This window comes from Protopterus annectens, chromosome 5.part1 (genome assembly GCF_019279795.1).
Source record: "Protopterus annectens isolate FY-2018-M chromosome 5.part1, PAN1.0, whole genome shotgun sequence".
NCBI lineage: Eukaryota > Metazoa > Chordata > Ceratodontiformes > Protopteridae > Protopterus > Protopterus annectens.
In genome coordinates this window covers 311,476,756-311,498,523 of record NC_056736.1, presented here as the reverse complement: position 1 = coordinate 311,498,523, position 21,768 = coordinate 311,476,756, and the positions used below count along the sequence as shown (strand labels likewise).

Here is a 21,768-nt window from a genome sequence, read left to right as displayed (position 1 = left end):
ACAGGCTCAAATGGGTATAACAAGAACAACTGTATTAAAGATCAACCTGCCAAACATTAATGTATGCATGTAACACAAAAGCTAGAAATAGATGCTTAACATAAAAGTTGTTACACATAAAATGTGGGAATAATACATTTTTAACATAATGATGCTTTCAATATTAATCTTTAAATGCAAATGGTCTCACAGATATATACTAAAATAAAAAGTAGTGAACTGTATTAAAAATGTAGAATTTCAAATACCTATGCAACAAGAGACACATCTGGAAAGAACTAAACATATGAATTTGATAAAGAAAGGTTTTCAGGATGATTATTCATTGAATACCTGGGACAAAAGAAAAAAAAAAGAATTACACTAGCATATATTTATATTCCACCTAAAATTGCTATAATGGAGCTTATGAAAATTCTGAGAGAAATAATCATCATTCAGCAGGGAATGTTACAGGGAAGGACTGGAATTTGATTTGCAGCAGTGAAGATGTATCTGGGGGCCCAGAAGGGAATATAAAACAAAGGAAGGTAGATTTTTGAAGAAATTTAAGAAAATATTTGGCATGGAAGATGTGAATTCAGTAGTAGGAGTTCGGAGTGAATTTACATATTACCCCAAGTGATACAGCAATCATCTGCCTGCTTATACCCTTAAAACAAACAACCAACAACTAAGAGTACAAATCAATTATCACTTCAACTAATTTTTGTGAGCATAAACTGCACACCCCTTAAACTACTGTCCCTTAATGATGCTGTACTATACTTTAATAAACACCTTCCTTCACATACTTAATACCCTAGTCTTCATTCATATGAAAAGAATCAAAAAGAACTCAGCCTCATGGCTCACTAAGGAATGTAAACACCTGATGAAGCAAAGGAACCTAGCCCGGAAAACCTGGAAACTAAACAAAAATGAACAAAATAATGTCAGCTTCAAAACACTTAAGTAACAAAGTAACAGAATTAATCAACAAGGATAAGAAATCATACTATTCCCAGCTTCAATTCCAGCATAAAACCAACCCCCCAAAATTCTGGCACTCCATATTTACTCTACTTAACCCCAGGACAAATAGTGATCACACCCCATCACCTGATACCCTCCATCACAAATAGGCGAAAACTTTAACAAGTACTTCATAAAATCAATAGCAGACCTACTAACACCCCTAACAGTGAACCCCCCACCCTTCAACCTGTTTCTGCAGCAATCCTACACCATCAACTACCTCTAACCCTGTCATTAATAATCTCCCTACTCAACAAAATGTCATACCATCAACATCATTCTCATTTGAGCCCATACCCACAGACACCATTAAGAAACTTCTACATAAACTAAAACCCTGCTCCACCTTGGCGGATAATCTTCCACCACACTACCTCAAACTGGGTACCAACTCAATCCCCTACCCAATCAGTATCCTTATAAATAGGTATTTATCCAAATCAGAAGTACCAACCACATGGAAACAATCTCACATCAGCCCCATCCACAAAGGAGACAACTCTACGGAACCAACCATCTTATATCCTATATCCATCTTGTCACCTATATCTAAAATTCTCGAGAGAAATATCCATTGGCAGGTAAAGCAATATCTATTGCAAAACAACCTTTCAACCCAAACCTAACATGATTTCCCATTTCAGCCACAGGATGTCTACAGCCCTATTATCCTTTACAGACACCGTAAACTAAGCCAGAGAGGCAGAATCTCATACAGCCTCAGTACTCCTTGACCTCTCTCTAAGGCCTTTGACACAGTCTCTCACCCCCTACTACAGTTTAACTTAGGCTTCACACATAACACAGTAAAAAATAGTTTCAGAGCTACCTTGATATCGTAAACAAGCACTGAAATGGTCCAATGAACTCTGAACCATTTTCCACAACCCTACTGGAGTCTCTCAAAGCTCCGTCCTTAGACCCCTACTCTTCAACATTTTCACTAACAGCCTTCACACTTCCTCCTAACCTGGAACCCTCATTCAGTATGCTGAATATTCCACTATAATCTGAACTGCTCAATCACTACCAAAACTGCTTTTAAAATCTCAACAGTCCTTTACTGCAGTCAAATCCTGGCTAAAAAATGCCTAACGTTTTCTCAATCCAAGGAAGACTAAACTAGTATTCATTCACCCCAAAAACACCTCCCTTATTACTGATCATTTCAACATCTCTGCACCTGACAAAACTGTCACAGAAACAGCGCAGGAAACTAAACTTCTAGGAGTAATCAATGACAATAAAACTTTCCTTCAACCCCTGTATACAGCAAAATATAAAGAAAACTCATCAAAAACTTGGACTTATATAGAAACAAACATTTCTTAACTACAGCAACCAAAGCTACCCTAGCAAAAATGTTTTTACTTCCCTCCCTTCTTTACAGTGCTCCTATCCTAGCTAACTTACAAACTTCTACCCTAAGCAATATGGAACAGTGCTACAACAAAGTTGCGAAGTTTGCCACAAACTCTAAATATCACACACAGCACTGTAAACTACTACTAGGACTAAAGTGGCTTGAACTCCCCAACCAACTTGCTTTCAATCAGCTATCCACTTTGCACAACCTTATTTTCAAGCCTACCATCTTGCCCTGTGCTAGTCAACCTAGTCACACTTTACACACCAAATAGATCCCTACAATCAGAAGACAAAAATCTCTTACCTATCGCAAAACCCACAAAAAAAAAACAGGTCACTCTGTATATTCACATTCTGTCTCTAAACTATGGAATTCACTACCTCTAGCTACCGGGTCTATACCTGGGCTTACCTACTTTAAAGCCTCTTTAAAAAAAATCATCTCAAAAACTCATGGCTCTCCTCCTGTGTAAATCCAACTTAATGCTCAGCTCTTCCTCTTCTTCCACACTAGCTTCATCCTCTTCTTCTACTTCTGTCACATCTCACTCCTTCATAGTCTGCAAAATCAGACACCTCTCCTAACTCTCTCTGTTTCTATACCACATCCTTAAGCTACTGTGCAGTCTGTAATGCCTCTATTCTTCTTAACTCTCTCACTATCTTTCTGCAACTTAAACCAACATTTTATTTTTCATGTACTATAGCAGCCAATGTCATACATTGTGCTACCTACATACTATTTTTGTATACTTTATCTACTCATAGGCTATGTATATGTTGCTAAAATGACTAAAATCATATAGACATTGGGATATCTATAGAATTGTCCAGATGTGTAGTATATCTTGTAACTTAGTTTTCATTCAATCAGCTTATTTTTGTACAGTATTCCTCACGTCACATATATTGTTTGCGGACTACAATGTATTTGTATTGTACTGTATGTGGAGCTTTTCTCCCTGGGCCTCTGCTGAAAACAGGTTCTGCAGTCCCAGTCAGATCACCCCAGTAAACAAATGTCAAATAAATAAATAAATCCCCCAAAATATGAAAACTGTTCTAGACGAGACAGAAAGTATATTTCATAGGAACACGTGCATTTAATTGAAAGTTTCAATATGCATCCAATAACTATTTCAGATCAAACACCAATAATACATAAAATAAAAATGCAAGGTAATGAAATAAAAATGAGACACTGGCACTTTTACACCTATCTATTGAAAATAGAGGAATTTAAGGAATGGGTAGTGGAAACTATTCAAGAGTTATTAGAGAAGATAGAAATTTCTAATGAAAATATAGCTTGGGAGTTGGACAAAATATAGCTAGGGAGTGGGATAAATTAAACTGGAGTTTAAAAATAGGGTGGAAAAGAAAAAAAAAAGAGATATAGTCAAGAAGTAACAAGAGTTATTTAGAGGGACTGACAAAGGTTAAATTATTGCTGAATAGGGGGACTTCACAGAACAATAATAAGAGCAACTGCAGAATGTTAAATAGAAAATAAGGGATTACCTCAATAATATGCATGAGTTTAGAAAGATTGCCGTTAAGCAACAGCTTTCTTGATACTAACTCCAGAGCACAAAAACTTTTAGCACAATGACTTAGGCAACAGAAAGTAGAAAGGGTTGTCACCAAACTTAGAGAACCTATAACAAAGAAGATAAGAGATCCCGTAGAGGTACTAGAAATATTTTGACATTTTTATAAAAGTCTGTATAAAGCAAAGAAGTATGGAAATCAAGAAACGGTACAAATGGAAATGTTTATGGAAGAATTAAACATGCCAAAGTTAAAGTTAAATGAGGCTCATTACTAACAGGATCGGAGGAGTTGAGATAAAAATGATGATGTATAACCAATCCACAGGAAAGTCCCCATTAATAGATGGTATTCCTGTGGAAGTTTGGAAGCTAGGAGGGGAAAAAAATAAAGATCTGGAAGGCTTTAACAGTATTTTAAGAGGAGGACAAGCACCAACATCCTAGAAGAAAGCAGTGATGGCTATAACACCTAAAGAGGGTAAAGCCCGATCAGATCCAGCTTCATACAGGTTCATAGGTTAGTACTAGGCTAACTGCCCTTGCGAGCCATTTTAAGCCTAGCCAATTATCCCTTGTGAGACTCAAACCCTACACCTTGTGTTTGTAAGGCAAACACCTTAACCATACAGGCCCATTTCAATCCTAAACCATGATTATAAAGTAAATCCACAGTAGCATTCACCGAACCAAACAAGGGATGAAGAAGTCACAGTCCATAAAAACAATGAATTTACTGAAGGTTAGTGCTTTTGTGATGATACATACCACCTCTTCAGACCATATCTCAACAGAGCAGAGAGGGGAAAGGGACTGAATGACAGAATCCCTTTGAAACCAATTTTAAAAAATAGAAGGCTATTTAAAAACAGAAAGCTATTTAAGTAATTTAAACTTAGTTTTAGGTATGTATCATTTTCTATTATGTGTGACTAAAAACACTATGAAAATGTTTACAAAAATATAAAATGTTTTACTAGTTTTTACTTGTGCTTTTGTTGAAGGTAACTAATTGTTTAAACATGCTGTATTTGGATTGGCTGTTCTTTAATTAATCCTAATTGGAACTAATACAAAATACCTCTGTTTTCTGTTGAGATATGGTCTGAAGAAGTTTTATGGATTGTGACTTCTTCATCCTTTGTTTGGTTCGATGAATGCTACTGTGGATTTGTTTATATATTTTTTATCTCAGCGAACCATTTATTCAAGCCATAGTCTCGTTTCTGATTGCTGTGCAGTGGTTAACATTGTCACCTCACAGCAAGAGGTTCTCCGGTTCAATTCTCAGCTGGGGTGCCTTCTGTGTAGAGTTTGCATGTTCTCCCTGTGTTCACGTGGGTTTCCTTCCTCCCACATTCCAAAGACATGCATCTGGAGCATTTCTCCCCGGGCCTCCGCTGAAAACAGGCTCTGTGGAACCTAGACGGACTTTCCTGGTCAACAAATTATAAATAAATAAAATACATAAATTATAAAGTGTTTATGTCTATAATGGCTAAAAGAATGGCAAAGGTAATGCCAAACTTGATAGATATGGATCGATGTGTTTTTTGGAGGGGAGGCAAACATCTGACAACATTAACAGAACAGTGATGGTCTGCAGGGAAGCAGAATGTAAGAAAATAACACTGTTGTTGATAGTTCTTGATGCACAGAGAGCATGTAACACAGTAAACTGGGAGTTTATGAACATGGCAATTGGAAGCATTTGCATTCCCTGATAAAATTATAAGGCTGATTAGGAAGATATATGAGGGATTGGAGGTGAAAATCGAAAGCAAATGGGATCCTCTCTGATGATTTCTGTTTGAGCAAAAGAACCAGGCAAGGATGTTCTCTTTCCTCTGTTACTTGCATTATATATTTAGAACCACTGGCAAAGAAAATCAAGGACTCAGAAATTCAATTGGTATTGCATTCAAGAAAAACTGGGTCTATATGAATGAAGCTAAAAACAAAGGCAATGGTTGTAAATTATGTACCCAAACGTGAAATGGCTCAGCAATATCCAAATATCCATATTTATGAGGACATGATAAAATGAAGTATGGATTACAAATGATTTTGGTGTGGCAGCTAAGGATATGTGGGAAGAGACTACGCAAAAGATAATACAAAAACTGGAAGATCTGTTTTATAGATATGGACAGTAAGATACAAGCAGTTAAATATTTTAGTCCCTTTAGTTTTATATACAGGTCAGGTATATTTTTATCAACCAGAGGAGAAGTTGTGGACAGCAATTAATAAAGAGCTAAAGGATTTTATCTGGGAGGGGAACAAGGCAACAGTCAAGTGGGATAAGCTAATTCTTCCAATAGAGTAAGGCAGTCTGGTATTACCCGATTTGAAGGGTATTTCAGAGCTACACAGTTAAGGCTTCTATACACAGCACAATCAGAAACCTATAATTCAAAGCGCAAAGGGATGATGATGAAATGGGGGGGGGGGGCTCATGAAACAAGGAAACACTGGGATTTTGGATGCAGATCTTCAAGGAGAATAACAATAACCATACAAAATATTACATTTATAAAGTAGTAGAAAGTGTTCTAAGAACTAAGCCAACGCAGGAATGGAGAAATGAGATTCTGCCGATACAGATGACTGCAACTAGGGATATGGACAACAGGCAAGAAGGGGCTGGAATATACTGGAAAAAACTGGCCAACAAATCAAGGTATTAGGAGCAAATAATGAGACAGGGAAAGGTAATAGAATGAGAAGAGGCCAATAATTTATTTGGACTGCAGGCTAGAAATTGCCTTCCCTATCAAGGATTGATATCAGAGTATAGGCAAATAGAAAGATAACAGAGGGATCCTACACAAAAGACCAACACTGGTAGAGTTTTTAGTAGAATTTAGAACAGAAGTTGCTGATAAAAGAGGAATAATTAGTACAGCATATAAAATATTATATGATAACTATAAGAATCAATCAGAGGAAGTTAAAAAGGATTGGGAAGAAAGACTGGATAAGCAATTCACAAAGAAACAATAAGGGGATATATGTATGTCTCCTAAATATGCAACAAAATCTAGAAGATTTAGGATCTTTCCAATTTTTCCTCAGGTAGACAGCAAATGTTGGAGATGTGAGGGTAAGAAAGAGGTATTTTGGAACATATTTTCTGGGAGTGTAAGTAGTTGGCAGACTAAACCAACTGTACTAGAAGTAGTGAATATAGTAATAGAGACAAAAAAATTGCAAATGGGATCTTTAGAAATGGATAGGAGCAAATTATAGAAAAAAAAATAGAAATTGTGGGAACAATACATTCATGTGAGGAATGAGGTTTAAAAGAAGTCAGGATATAAAAGAGCTATGCAATGTTTGACTGACAGTTACTGGATAGATTATAAGTGACATTTAATGTTTGCAACTAAAATTATGTCAATATGGTTTGTTTCCATTTATATATATATATATATATATATATATATATATATATATATATATATATATACACACAACTGCCTATTTAATAAGTGACAATTTAATAAAGATGTTTCTTGTTTAGTGTAAAAAAAAAAAAAAAGTGAAGCTTGAGAAGTGAATTTTGGCATACATGTTGAAAACGGATAGGGTTACGACCTGCTCCATATACAACCAGTTAGAGAAGAAAAAGTGTAAAAGTGTAAAGACTTTTAGAGACTTTCAAAGTCTTTTTATAACCAGTAAAACACTTAGCACTGCCAGACAGAAATAAAATTTAAAATACGCATCCCCCTAAAGAAGTAGCAGCTTTAAAATCTATTTGATACTTTGTTCTGCCACCTTTTTGTTTATAAGTATGCCAGATTGACTCAACGAATCACCTTTAAAGCTGTTTTAATAGCAGCTTTAAAAGCTGTTTGATACTTTGCTCTGCCACCTTTTTGTTTATAAGTATGCCAGATTGACTTAACTAATCACTTTTAAAGCTGTTTTACCTTCTGCCATTGCTCCTTGCCCACTTGTACTGACAGCTGTTAATCCTTAACACAAGGTCAGATATTAACAGCACTTAGCGGCACTTAAAAGTTTAAGCACCTTTCTGATGCCAGAAAATTACTTAATATGCTTGTGTTTGCTTCCGTTTTTGAAGCCCAATTCCATACTCCAGTGGTCCTTGTTATACCTGATATTTATTATTATTGGCATAAGTAATAACTTCCAAATTTTTACACCTTACAAAAAATACAACACTGCTTGGGAATCTACCCAAATATTAGGTTTTACTTGTACAATTACCTTTACCAAAGAAAGCATCAAAACTGTGCAAAACTGATTACCTTGTTCCATTTAAGGAATACAGCCTGCATCAAAATACCTTATCCCTTCTAATGACACTCCTGTGTTTGTATACGCCTTGGGCTTCTCTTGTGTTGACTACTGTAACTTTTTTTACCTTGTTTCACTAACCCACAGAATTTGATCACATGTCGTGTAGAACTCACCTCTTACAAAGGACACTTCCTATTCCTTTATATTACGAATAACAGTAACTACACTATATTTACAAGCAAGCTCTGTGAGTTCTCTATCTCTTTATCACCTATTACTGTTACTTGTTAATAGACAGAGGTTTGAATGCAACCAGTGTGCTGATGAACTCCCAACCACTTTAGACCAATAAGCTACTGCATACTGACAAACCAAATCTTGCCAACTGAAAAAAAAAACTATCTTCTTTACATTACACTTATCTGCCATCCGATATTTATTAGCATACAGTGTATAGAGATTTTTTTAGAATGTGTGCATGTCTGTTTTTTCTGCAATGGCACATAGGCTTCAAACACTTTAACAAACTTGAATCTGAACTTAAACTTGAAGGTACAGTAAACTGTCAGTTAACCGGCACCCATGGAGATTGGCAGATGCTGGATAACTGTAGTTTCTGGTTGCTTGAGAGTTACTATTAAAAATACTATTAAAAATAGGCCTAATACTGTACCCTATACTATATCATACCATAAACACTGTATTGATTTGATGTTAATATTGAAATACAGTAATTAAAAGCCTGGCTGGGGGGGGGACAGAAAGTGCAACACATGAAAATTGAACTGAATTGTTCATAATATACTGTATTTCTTCGATTTTATTTATTTATTTTTTTGCCAGTTGCTTGAGAGTACCGGTTGCTTGAGTTCAGGTTAACTAAGTGTTTATTGTACTTACCATAACAAGAATATTTTTAAGGTGTGGTTACTATAACTGTAAATTGATATTTTATAAACTGCTACTTCTTAAAGCTATCTCTGAAAATTCTAGAAAATTCCTGATTTTACTATTTCAGACTACCAATATTGGCTAATGTCTTATTTCTCACAAGATTTAATTTATCAATGGTCATAACAAAAGAAGCACCTGTGTTTACAAGTACTACTCTATTTGTTACATAACTATGCAGTTTATTTGTATTACAATTTATTAAGTACTAATATTTGCTACGTTGTTATTAGATACATGGAAAGACTATTTTGGATAGTGGTTTTAGCACACGTCCATGCATATCCATGATTTGTGCCAATAAGTACACTTTGGGCTTTGAAGAGGATGCGCATAGCAATTTTCATGCTACAATCAATTTTGTCAGGAATTTTGTCTCATAGATTGCAAGAGAATGTGGAACAATGTAGCATAGATAAGGGAGTCTCATACAGAACTTGGGCAACTACAAAGCCTGTGTTGGTTGTTGTACGCAAAGTGTTAAGACTTGGAGAAATTCTGACCAGGAAAAGGGACACACACGATTTGTAAACCCAAAGATTATACTCTATTACTATAGTGAACTTTCCCTGAAGATCACTGTTATGGAAAGCACCTTACAGCACACTTTTTCTTCTCTAATAATTAATACTGCAATTTGTACATGGCAGAATACATTCTCTCATCAAGCAATAAAGACATGTTGTGAAAAAAGTGCATATAGCACTTGAGCATGACAAATTATTGCTCTAGGAAATAGTTGTACTGTGAATAATATGACAATCTTTATATTGCTCTCCAGCTTCTACTGTACAGTTTCAATCCATTGCCAACAAGTGCAACTTTGGTAAAGAAACTACATAAACTACAAAATTCACTTCCAGCAATGCTTCCTAACAGATATTAACCAACAATTCTTGAACCTAAAATTGATCCCTTGAGATCAGTGCTTTACCTGTGTAAACAAACATAAATAAATCAAATAAATAAACAAACCTGTGTGTTCCTTAATTTTTTCTGGTGATCGTGAAGATAGCCTTTTAATCTGAAAAAAATAAATAAATAAAACTGTGTGAGTTCACTGAACCTAATAATATATCTTTAAGATACAGAAGTCACTGTAGCAAGACCACCAGTGGAGCTGCTATGGTTTTGGTCATTATCCTAACTCTATGAACCCCTCTACAGTCCAGCTATGGTTCTGTTCCCCTGTATCAACACTAGCAGTGATAGGACTCTCCTTATGGTCTCCTACATAAGCAACACTGGTTTGTACTCAAATCAAGTTATTCTGAGCCAAAAACCCTTACGGAAAATATGACTGGAGTACATTAATTATATTGTTCTAAATTAATCAAAAAAACAATCTGACCGGTTTTCTACATTATCTGTGCTAAATAACATATAAAGAGGCAAACCAGAAATCAGTGAAATAGTGAGTAGTTATCTTTAGTGCTACAGTGCCCTCTCCCCCAAAAATGTACGGTTACAGTCTGTCTACCCAGTAAAGATATGCACACAAGTGCAGAGTCTTACTTTGGGGGGAGGGGGTAGTGTCAAAATCACTAAATCGTAACATGTAGTCAGATAAAATAGTAGCACTTGAGGGAAAAAAATGATTGGTGTCACTCTTTCAATAATGTTTTCCATTTGCCTTTGGATTGTGAAAAAGTGTCTGTTTTTATTTTACATAATAATGAAATGCTACAGTTTAAATGTAAACTGGAGATGAAAATTTTTATCTGTAATTCATTTCCTGGCTTGAAATTTGTTATTCACCTGCCCTCTTTCTGTCTGGTAAAACTTTGTAAATTATTGCTTGAAGTGAAAAAAAAGTTAGCAAAGCTTAGTGCAACAAAAATAAATATAGGGAAGGGCTCATGACTGTGCAGTTTGAGGGTTGCTTGATACTATATCGGTGACCACGACTTATGGGAAGATGAACTACAGACAGGATCACGTGGAGTTTTTTTTGCAGAGCAACAGTCAACCTCAGGAGTGCCATGGCACATATCTTTGATGTGGTACTGCACAAGATAATTTGCAGCCTATGGTCTGCTGAAAATTATGTGCCATTTGGTGACATAAATTTATGATTACTAAGAGTGACCTGTAGGATAGTAAGCAAAATACAGGTTCACTGTGATTTAACAAACAGAAATTTGATGAATCACAGTTCATTGAACACTTAACTGAAATTGCATTTAGGTTGCATTTCTCAGGTCTTTTTTTTTCACAAAGTTACTATTACATAGCTATTAAACCATTATAAAATGCATTACAAAAATTTCAGTATTACTGCAAATGAAATGTGCAGGATTCCTCAATTACTGCAAATGGTTTCCACAGCATTCCTCATTCCCAGAAAGACTAAAAAAACAACTAAACTGACTGAAGCAAGCTGACAGCTCTAGAAAAATAAGTATAAAGTTAAAGCAATCAGGTATCTTTTATCTGTTCACTGAGTTCATTCATAAAATAAAGTAACAAAAAGGAAGAAAATGAGCACTTTAGCTTTCTGACCAGGAAGTCAAAAAAAATGAACTGCTAAGGAACAAAAGTATAACCTTCCTCTTTAAAGTGGCAGAATAAACTAAAATTTAATTTATTTATATATTGTTAACATTTGTTTACTGGGAAAGTTCGACTGGGTACTGGTGCCCTTTTTCAGCAAAGGCCTGGGCAGAAAAGCTCCTAGGGGTCACATTTAATGTAATCAATACTTACAATAACAAATGTTATAATGCAGTTTCAGTAAATACAAAGTATAATAGTCAGTTGTACTAATATTCAAAAACATTAAATTTACAAGCCTTGTATCGGGACTTTACAGACAGAACAGGTGTACAAGACAGAAGAAGTATTTTTTTAAAAAAACATTATCCAGTGAAAGGGACTGAAAGCTTTTGCTGCTGAGTGGTAGGAAAGGGTAATGCAAACAAAATCCATGTATTATGGATATATGGCATCATGAATTCACTATGATAAGGATTCAAAGTACAGATGTCATAATCTCTACAAATGCATTTATCCCTATGGCTCTGGTGCTTGGGTTTGAAGTGATTTGTAGACGAATATTCAATTAAAAGACAGAAGTCCTGCCATGTAGACAGTGCTTTCCACACATTTAAGTTCTTATTCTTAAGAAAATTTTCCACCATTATCAGTCAATGGCAGCATGGGTCATGGCAGAATACAACATATGCAAAACAGCAGCGCTCATAATAAAAAAAAGGCATCAATGTCAATGTAATCTCTTTCAACTCCTCCAGTTTTGTCAGCCATGGAGTCCACGAATATGAAGTGGACATAAAAGGCACAATACCAAGGGACAAATATCAACAAAAACAGCAAGTAATAAAAAAGGAAGAAAAAAAAAGCAAAATCACTGTGAGATGCTACTGTAAAGCTAACAATGAAAATAACTAAAATACAACTTTGGACAGGGAGACAATTTTGCAGAACACAAGAAAAAGGAAGAGGATGGGACAGCAAAATGATGAAGATGGTGCAATATGTAGGAAAAGATCAGCAATGACTACTACAGCTTTGTATGTGTATATCGGGTCTATATTATATCACTGAACGCTTAAAAAAGCGAACGCTGATTGATCGACCTGATTTAAACGAAAGCTTACAATCTCAAACTATCAGATCAGCGATTTTTTTCCCAGGGAAAAAAATTGCTGATCCAAAACACATACACACAACACAAGCACACAAAACAAACAGAAATCCACACACATACACCTAAAATCTGATACCTAACCCTACACTAAACTATGCACACACCACTAACTACCCACTTACCTTAACCCAAGCCCTAACCCTAAGGTCCGTCACTATTGCACACTCATCTCACCCGCTCCCTAATCCTAACTCACTTAAATCCGCCCTAACCCTCATGTCCACTCAATCACACACACACCTAACCCTAACTCACCTAAATCATCCTCACACTCACATCCACACAATCGCACACTTACCTGAATCCGACCGGTAACTTTCCACCATAACACTGAAAATACCGAAGCAACAGAAACAGACAACCAAATTCTTTCCCTAGGAAAAAATTTGAGTTTTTGCTGCTTCGATATTTTGCAGTTTCGCGAAAATAAGTTTGATCAATCAGCGTTCGCTTTTTTAAGAGTTTGAGGATATAATATAGACCCTGTATATCATGTTTACATATTTACTGTAGGTGAACGCATGGGAGATCATAGAAATCAGAGCTACCAATGCTGCAGCAGAATGCCAGACAAACTGATGTAAGGTAACCTTAAAAGGCCTCTGCAATACATCATTATATGCCACACCATTGTGCTTTACCTGCACACGGTGTATAAAACATGAAGCCAATTAATAATATCTTAAATATATGTAAGCCTTTGTTCCCATCGAGTTACATCCAGATATTTTTTTTCTTTGTCTTAACAAGCAAAGGCTAATGTGGTTACCAAGCACAAATTATCACCTAAGCATGCCAAATGCAGAGTGATAACAAACCTGCTCATCCTGTTCTTGTATCCTGTGGTACAGCTGATTAATCTGTTTCACGTATAAAGCATTGTCTTTTTGCTGTTCCTTTTTAACCAATGATTTCATCGTACTAAGCTCTGTCTGCATCTAACATAGAGAAAATATAGCTTTGTTAATCAAAAATATATGAGACATTAGTAACTAAAATTTTCACCAATCACCATACCAATTTACAATCTAAACTCTTCACTTTTTTCTGCATAGTCAATACCAATTAAAAGTTAAGACGCTATCAAAAATCTTTTTACCGACTATCACTGGGTCACATATGTACACATTATAAACATTAACACATCAATATGGATATAACGAAAATGTGTGAAAACAGCATAAACTTATACTGTGATATGGTGTGGTTTCTCACAACAAAACAGAAGGTTCTGTTTCATCAAAACCTTAGTTAAGTTCTGTCAAAAACTGACAACTACAGTAGAGAGTCAATTATCCGAACCCAGTCTTCCAAAGTTTTGGGTAGGAAAAATCATAAAGTCTGAATATGTACACATTATATGTATTAGCTTGTGCATGTTTTTGAACTTGTAGCCTGCTTGTGTGTGAAAATATTCTTTATTGTGCACTGGACTTGCTGAATGGTTGAAAAGTGTATTCGATGAGTGCAGAAAAACAAGATTTTAAGTCTTTTATACAGTTCAATGTATGATTATCCGAACAACCCTTGGTCCCAATTAGTTTGGACAATCGACTCTCTACTGTAAATGACTTAAAAGATTTTTGTGCAGGGTTCAAACCTCTCACACCTTCAATGCAGCAGACTTCACTCTCTGCATTGCCCACAGAATTTAACCTACTCAGAGGTTACACAACCAATAGATACGTTAAGAAATTTGAAAAAATGGGATGTCATTGAAGTAGTTCTTAATGAATCACAAAATACCATAATAATGCATGGAGCGGGCTTCATACTGACTCACAAATCCAATGTCATTGCACATGCTGAATATGAATATGATGTGTATAATTTTGCCAAATATATAAAAGGTTTGCAGAATCCTGAAGCAGGTACTGCCAAGCTGGATTACATTCACTTTTCTTACAACACCATGACAAAACTTTCAGCACCTACATCGAAAGGTTGTGTCTCCTCATCAGTGAAAAATGAACTAGTTAAATGAACAGAAGTTCCTGGAAGGGAGATTCTACTGGAAACAGTGTGCCAAACCTTCCTGGCCTGCTTGCCAGAGAGCAAGAAAAGTAATGCGGGCAATTCTGGTCCGATTTAAAACCTTTGAATAATGGCAACAATCTCAGTGAACCCTTGCAGTCAAGAAGACAGAGTCAGATTATTTGCTGAACAGGGCTACCCTGAACTCCCAAAAGGAAGAGGAGTCTTTTCTACAAGTAATTAGGCTTTCTAAACTATAGAATGAAATCTTTAAGTATCTTAAAAAACATTTTTCAAAAGCCCCAAGTCATTTTTAGATACTAATGATGCTCTAAAAGCTGTTCAGGATTACCAGCCTATGCATATTTATGAGGAAGGGGAGATATTCTCATGACACAATCTCCTGAAGTCAGGGCAATATAGGCGTACAAACACCTGCCATGAAATCCACACTGAAGCCACTTCATCTCTTCAGAAAGATGATGATTCTATGACAACAGCCATGCTGACACAGTTGCCTCTCCACATAGGAGTGATGTCAATACAGACAAACTAAAATTCACATGTATCTTAACATAATCTAGTAGAGAGTCAATTATCCAAAATGTCAATTATCCGAACCCAGTCTACAGTTCCACTATTTAATCTTCAGTGTTTTGCTTAGCCTATTTATTGCCTATGTATTCTAATTATGTCTGGCTACTGCAATACAAAAGGTTACTGAGGAGTTTGCACAAAGTTTTCTCATATTTATACTTTTCAAATGTAAATGATATTGAAGGCACTTTTATGATGGGCACTGTACTTTTTATATATCTTATACATTTGTACCTACTCTAAGCTTCAGCTTTCTGCTTTCGATAACAATAAAGTCATAAAGAATATTGATGAATAATGCACAACGTTTACAAAAATATTACTAATGATAGCAGTTTATTTATAGCTCTCTGGTTATATACCAAGGTATTATTGTTCCGATAAATCAGTGGCCATCTGTTTTTGGGGGTGCTAGAGCCATTCCATTTCACCAGTATCCAATATGAAGAAGTGCCTTAATTATCTGTCATTTTGCCTCTGGTACCTGATAATAAGTAAGGTGTTTTCATGATGCTTCAGTCTTTGCACTGCTGTCGACATGCTGCCACAGAGGTTATTTAAGTTTACTTTATTAGCTACAGAACAGTATACTTCTAGTAGCTTTGATTTATCCTTGTATACCTTAACACTTGTTTTATAAGATCAAGTGCAAACAGTAATGTTTTTTCTTTATACAAGATTTATCTTTTCACTATACTGGTCACTTCAGGTTGTTAGTGAGGATGATTTGTTTAAAGCTGCTGTATCATGTAATTATTCTTTATCTGAGCTATGTGTATACAGTTAGACTGCTGCACTGCTTAAGGTGTTTGATGCTTGTTACTTTACAAAGCCTTCAGCCTACAAACCGGTATGTAATCTGCTGCTGTGAACTTGGAATTTTATAAAATTATTAGCTTGACCAGAGAGCACTTTTATTGTTAGTGACCTCAAAATGGCTAAAGCAGCATAAACATATACATTATTAATCTGCACCGATTTCTTCAGTCTCACCTTTTTGTTTTATTAACGGGTTCCTTAATAAATCACTGTAGCAAGGCTCAGCTGCAGGTTGTAATTTTACTTAATTTGATATATCCACAAAGTTACTTCTAGAATTCACAGTTTGCTTACAGTTGTTGCATTACATTCGTACACCCTAGCAGTTTTAATAGTATGTGTCTTTCTTGGACTTATAAGTTAGCTCTGTCTTACTAATTTTTGGAGACGAGCCTTAAACATTTGGCTTAATTAGATGTTTTAAACTAGACACTAATTATGATGACTATCATTGTATCTTTCTTTGGTTTTCTGATGTTGCATTAACCCATAAATTAACAGGCTTACAATAACCAGGTGTAAAATGTCATATGATCAGCATTCTTGATACAACTTTGGAAAATTATGGCTATAAATATTGTTACCTATAACCCTGAAATAGTTAGCAGTGAGTGTACTGAATTATGTGAAGTAACAAAAATTAGAATTAATTCTGTTGATATTTAAGGATTATTATCAGGAGATATATTCTAAAAATATTAGGCTGGATTCAGCTTGTACCAGATTATGTAATTTTTTAGCTATTAGAAAACTACATATCAGTAAACTAAATGGAGAACAGGCAATAAAGTTACTAGGATACCTTCTATTGAAACACTTAAGGGTGTACTAACAACACAAGAGTTAGGTAAATCTAAGGCTGGTATGGTACCATCCACAGATTGTCAGAGGGAGATTTTATATGAGGAACAGGTACACCTTAAGATTAAAATTATTCAAGGTAGCAATATGTCCGGGACTTGAAAGAAGTGATTATTATTATTATGGTTATAATGAAAAAGGGAAGGACATGATTCTGTTTTCCTCCCACAGACCCATACTTATGCTAAATCAGGACTAAAATCCTTATGATGTCAATGTCAAAATGAGCTGTTAGCATAATTTTAGTGTTGATTCATACTGATCCATAGATAAAGACAATGAAAATGCAAGCATACAGAATAAATTTAATGATGAACAGTCTTGAAGCAAAAAAGACCTTTCTCCAGGTCTAGTGTTTTTTTTTCCTGAGACAATGAGAAAGATAGGTTTACCACTAATATTCACAGACATTTTGAAAAGGAAATACAAATGTTCTTCAGACAAAAATAAAACTACAACTAAGCTGTCAGACTCAAGGTTTTCCACTGCTCCTTTTGTTATTTGCTATTTACTTTGAACATTTAGTGCTATGTATGCCACTCTTTAAGGATGCCTAATAAAGTCAAATCTCCTTATTTAATGAATATATCTTGCTAATTCTATTCAAACTCCAAGACTTGAAAATGCTGTTTGATACTTTACAGTCTTTTGGCTTTATATCAGAGATTAAAAGTAAATCCTTCTAAAACACACTATCCTAAGTAATTATTCTTCACCCCAAACATTTTAAATGAACGTTAAGATTTCTGTTGACACACAGCAAATTCAAATATCTGGGGATATGGCTTACAAACATGGAAACTGGATCCGTTGATGTGACATATTTTGATTTGATATTTAACCTGAGATGTTTATTCAGAAACAGAGAAAGTTAATATCACATATGATCATAAGGTCCAATGTCTTCAAATACTTGCTTCAGATTCTTTATGTACGGCGAGCATTCTTATGCCAGCTACTTGCTAGGGTTTCACTTCAATTAAAGCAGTGGATGCCAGAGTTCATATAGGAAGATGTTTTCATACAGTGTAGGAGAAGCTGCTGTCGCTGAAAGAAGCTAGTGGGTTACGGGACCTAGATATTTGCAGGATATACAATTAGATGCGTATTAAATGTATGTGTGTGGAATACATAAATGCCATGTTGGAAAGGCATGATGATAAGGTTAGTGGATGCGATTACCAAGGTTAGATATATTCAAATTATGAAATAATTATACCTGTAACATTCCTATTAGTTTTATATTATGGAACATGGAGTCACAGTTTGTAAAGTGATTTTGTAACAATTACATATTGCGGCTCACAAAGCTGGGGTCCATTGGAGAACAGATAAGAGACACCTAAAACAAACATGTTTACCAATGGATACTTTAAAAAAAAATGAGCTTAAGGTACTGTGATCAGCCAAATGAAAAGGAAATGACATCTTTGAATAAGGTCTAAATATAATCCAGTTTAGATACCAGGGACAAGATATCTTGACCTCAGTGTCAGGAGCAATTTAAAAGTGAGGGGATAACATGCCAAGCTCTTGAGAAGTGGATATAAGAAAGTAGTTCTAGTCCCACTGATGGAAGATGATTAGTGATAACTTTTTGAGATCTGACAGCCATCTGCAATAGATTGCTAGATTTTCAGCGTGCTACAGAAATGAGGATCAAAAAAATGGCTTCAATGTATGCTACAATATCACACAAATTGTGCATATTTTTATGGCACTGACTGTACTGCTATTTTTACAGACCAGCACATTTACAAAAAGTATTTCCTTCTGCTAGCAATGCATGTTAGACAAGAGAGTAGTTGGCACATATATTTTAAAAATACTCTCATTTATCTGCTTATAAACTAGAAATTTAGGGACTAACACACAATTTTTTGAGGAAATATTCCACTGCAGCCAATTCTATTTTATGGGTATTCAACAAGACCCTTAGTTGCCTAAGTCAATTGATATCTGTTATCATTGATAATGATGTTGGCTAAAAGGGTAATAACAGCAACTGAAAGACTAGAGAAATGCTGAATGCACAGGAATTATGCAACTTAAAAAAAATATGAAAACAACGGAGTGCAAATACAGTTAGCAATAAAGCAGAAAAGCACATGGACGTTTACACCCAAAACACCTTTAACAGGACAGCATAGCACAGTTGTGTTGTGCTGTGCTATTAAAGGTGTTTTGGGCGTAAATGGCTGTCCAAGTGCTTTTCAGTTTTATTAAAAAAACAGGTGGCTGATGCTGAGTTCAGAAAGAAAAAACAAAAGGGAAGATTTGATAAAAAGTTTCTGCTGTGCTTACACATGGCTGATATATAATGATTGGATTTTTGTACGAGTAACCAAGAAGGCTGATCAGTGTACTGTTGCAGGGAAACAGAGACAACCTCCTTTATGAAATTTTAGTGATATGCATTTTACTTGGTGATGCCAATATATTTTTTATTGTAAACACAAAGATAATGGAACACAGACATGATGTAATGCCTTTTAATGAACAAGCACAAGTTTTGTATTTATTCAAGCTTTCTAGCTGGTATGAGCCCTTTGTTAGGATTTATTAAGTTCCTGATGTTAAATTCTCCAAATACAGACTAACTCCATTTCAACTCAAACCAAAACAAAATTAAGTGCAAAAATACTCCCCAAAAAACAAGTATCAGTAATTCCCCAATATACTAAAATCCTTTTAGGAGGAAACAGTCACCCTAATCCTGGCCCCACCTATCAAAATGAAAATCAAGACAATTCTCTTCCACAGATTACTCTAACCCTACAATGGTCAACCCATAACCCCAGTAATCTAACTTTTGTTGCCATAAATGTTAGAAGCATTAGAAATAAAGTTGCTGAACTACATGCATGGATTACACAATATAAGCCTAACATTGTCGCTGTAACTGAAACTTTGCTTAAACCCAGCATAAACAACTCTGATATTACATACACCTCCCGGTTATATCATCTGTAATGACTATAAAAACAGGATAAAGTAGTGGTATTGCTTTAATATTTTCCAATAATTACCATATTTCTCCTTACAACAAACCAATACCAAAATTCAATTCAGTAGAGCTTATTACTTTCCTGAAATTAAACAATTATGTATTACTGTTTTTCACATCCCTCCTCCTGGCAACAATACAGCTATACTGGATATCCATAACAATTCCACAAGAAATACTACTACTAGGTGATGTGAATGTCAATTGGGTGGACAAACTCTGACTCCCTACATCTATCTTGAACTTATTTGGTTTCACACAACTAATTAATAGCCTCACACATTACAGCAGGACATAAAATTCCCCTGGACTGGATCCTAATATCAGACTTTAAACAAATACACCACCTCAGGTACAATGTCTGACTGTCTCAGTGGTCATCTCCCAATTTATGCAAATAGATGTTTCACAAATCCACTTAAAAAGCATGCTTATAAAACAACACGCAACCTTTCCAGCTTTAACCAAGAAATGTTCATTACTAACTTAGCATCTATTAAATGGAACTTCCTAAAAATCCTCCCCTTAGATGATGCTGTAGATGAATTCAACACGTTCCTTATGAACCTCCTAGAATGAAGAGTCTAAAAACAAATAATGGAATGTGGCTTATCCAAAAAGAGTAGAAAGATAATGCAGGATACACAAAAGCATTGAAAGAATGGCAAAAATATAAACCACCACAATATCTTGAAATCTTCAGTATGCTTCACAATCATACTAAAAAGCAAATTAATGAAGACATACTATAAGAACTTTTGGAATAATAGTAAACGCAACCCTAAAAAAATTCCGGACAGCCATTAAAGAACTTTTGCATGCTAGCCAAAAATTCAACCCTAACCCTACTCCCATTAACTTATCACTTAAAACTGCAATACAGTTCAACTCTTATTTCACAGACAGTATAGCATCTCTAACCAATGATTGCCAAACATCTAGCCTTAAACCTGCCCAGCAGTTATGCATAACCACATCCACTTTCACCTTCAAACTTGTGCCCACATCCTATATAAAGCTACTCTTAAACTCAAACCACGCTCTGCTTCAGCTGATGACCTTCCAAGCAAACACCTTAAAACAGCAGCTGATAGCACTGCCTACCCTGTCTCAATCTTTATAAATAAGTCAGCCTAGGAATCCTACATTTTTTTCTATCTCTGGCAAAAGTCACACATTATCCCTCTGCTCAGAGGAAGAATTTCAACACACACTACTAACGTTAGACCTACAGAAATGTTATCCCTACTCTCCAAAATACTTGAAAAATCTATGCAAGAACAACTGCTAATCTATCTCCTTTCAGAAGAACTCCCATCCCTCACACACCATGGCTTCTATCCTTCCCACAATACTAACACTGCATTTCTAACCTATACAGAGACTGACAATAAAGCTAGAGATAATGGCAAACTAGTCTCCGCCTTATTTCTAGACTTGTCTAAAGCCTTTAACACAGTTTGTCAAGTTTGTCACAGCAAACATCTATGTCAAATGTCCTCATTAGGTCTCTCTCAGTCCACCCTTCTGTGGTTCAAAAGCTACCTGTCCAATAGGCAGCAGTCAGTAAGATGGAATTCCTCCCTCTCTCCATACTTCCTAGCTACCACTGGTGTCCCACAAGGCTCTATCCTTCATATCCTCCTCTAACATTCGCACCAACACCCTCCAAAGATCCACACAAC

The 21,768-nt window shown here is 35.5% G+C and overlaps 1 protein-coding gene across 3 annotated transcripts in view; it reads right to left on the bottom strand.

The window, feature by feature from the left end:
• DZIP1 (DAZ interacting zinc finger protein 1) overlaps positions 1-21,768 on the bottom strand; it is a 1,252,063-nt gene that overhangs the window by 649,554 nt on the left and 580,741 nt on the right. For all 3 annotated transcript variants that reach the window (XM_044072991.1, XM_044072990.1, XM_044072992.1), the window contains exons 8-9: positions 13,644-13,763; positions 10,134-10,182 (exon numbers count right to left, since the gene is read on the bottom strand). In XM_044072991.1, the coding sequence (XP_043928926.1) occupies positions 10,134-10,182; positions 13,644-13,763 (169 nt within the window). The remainder of the gene's footprint in view (positions 1-10,133; positions 10,183-13,643; positions 13,764-21,768) is intronic.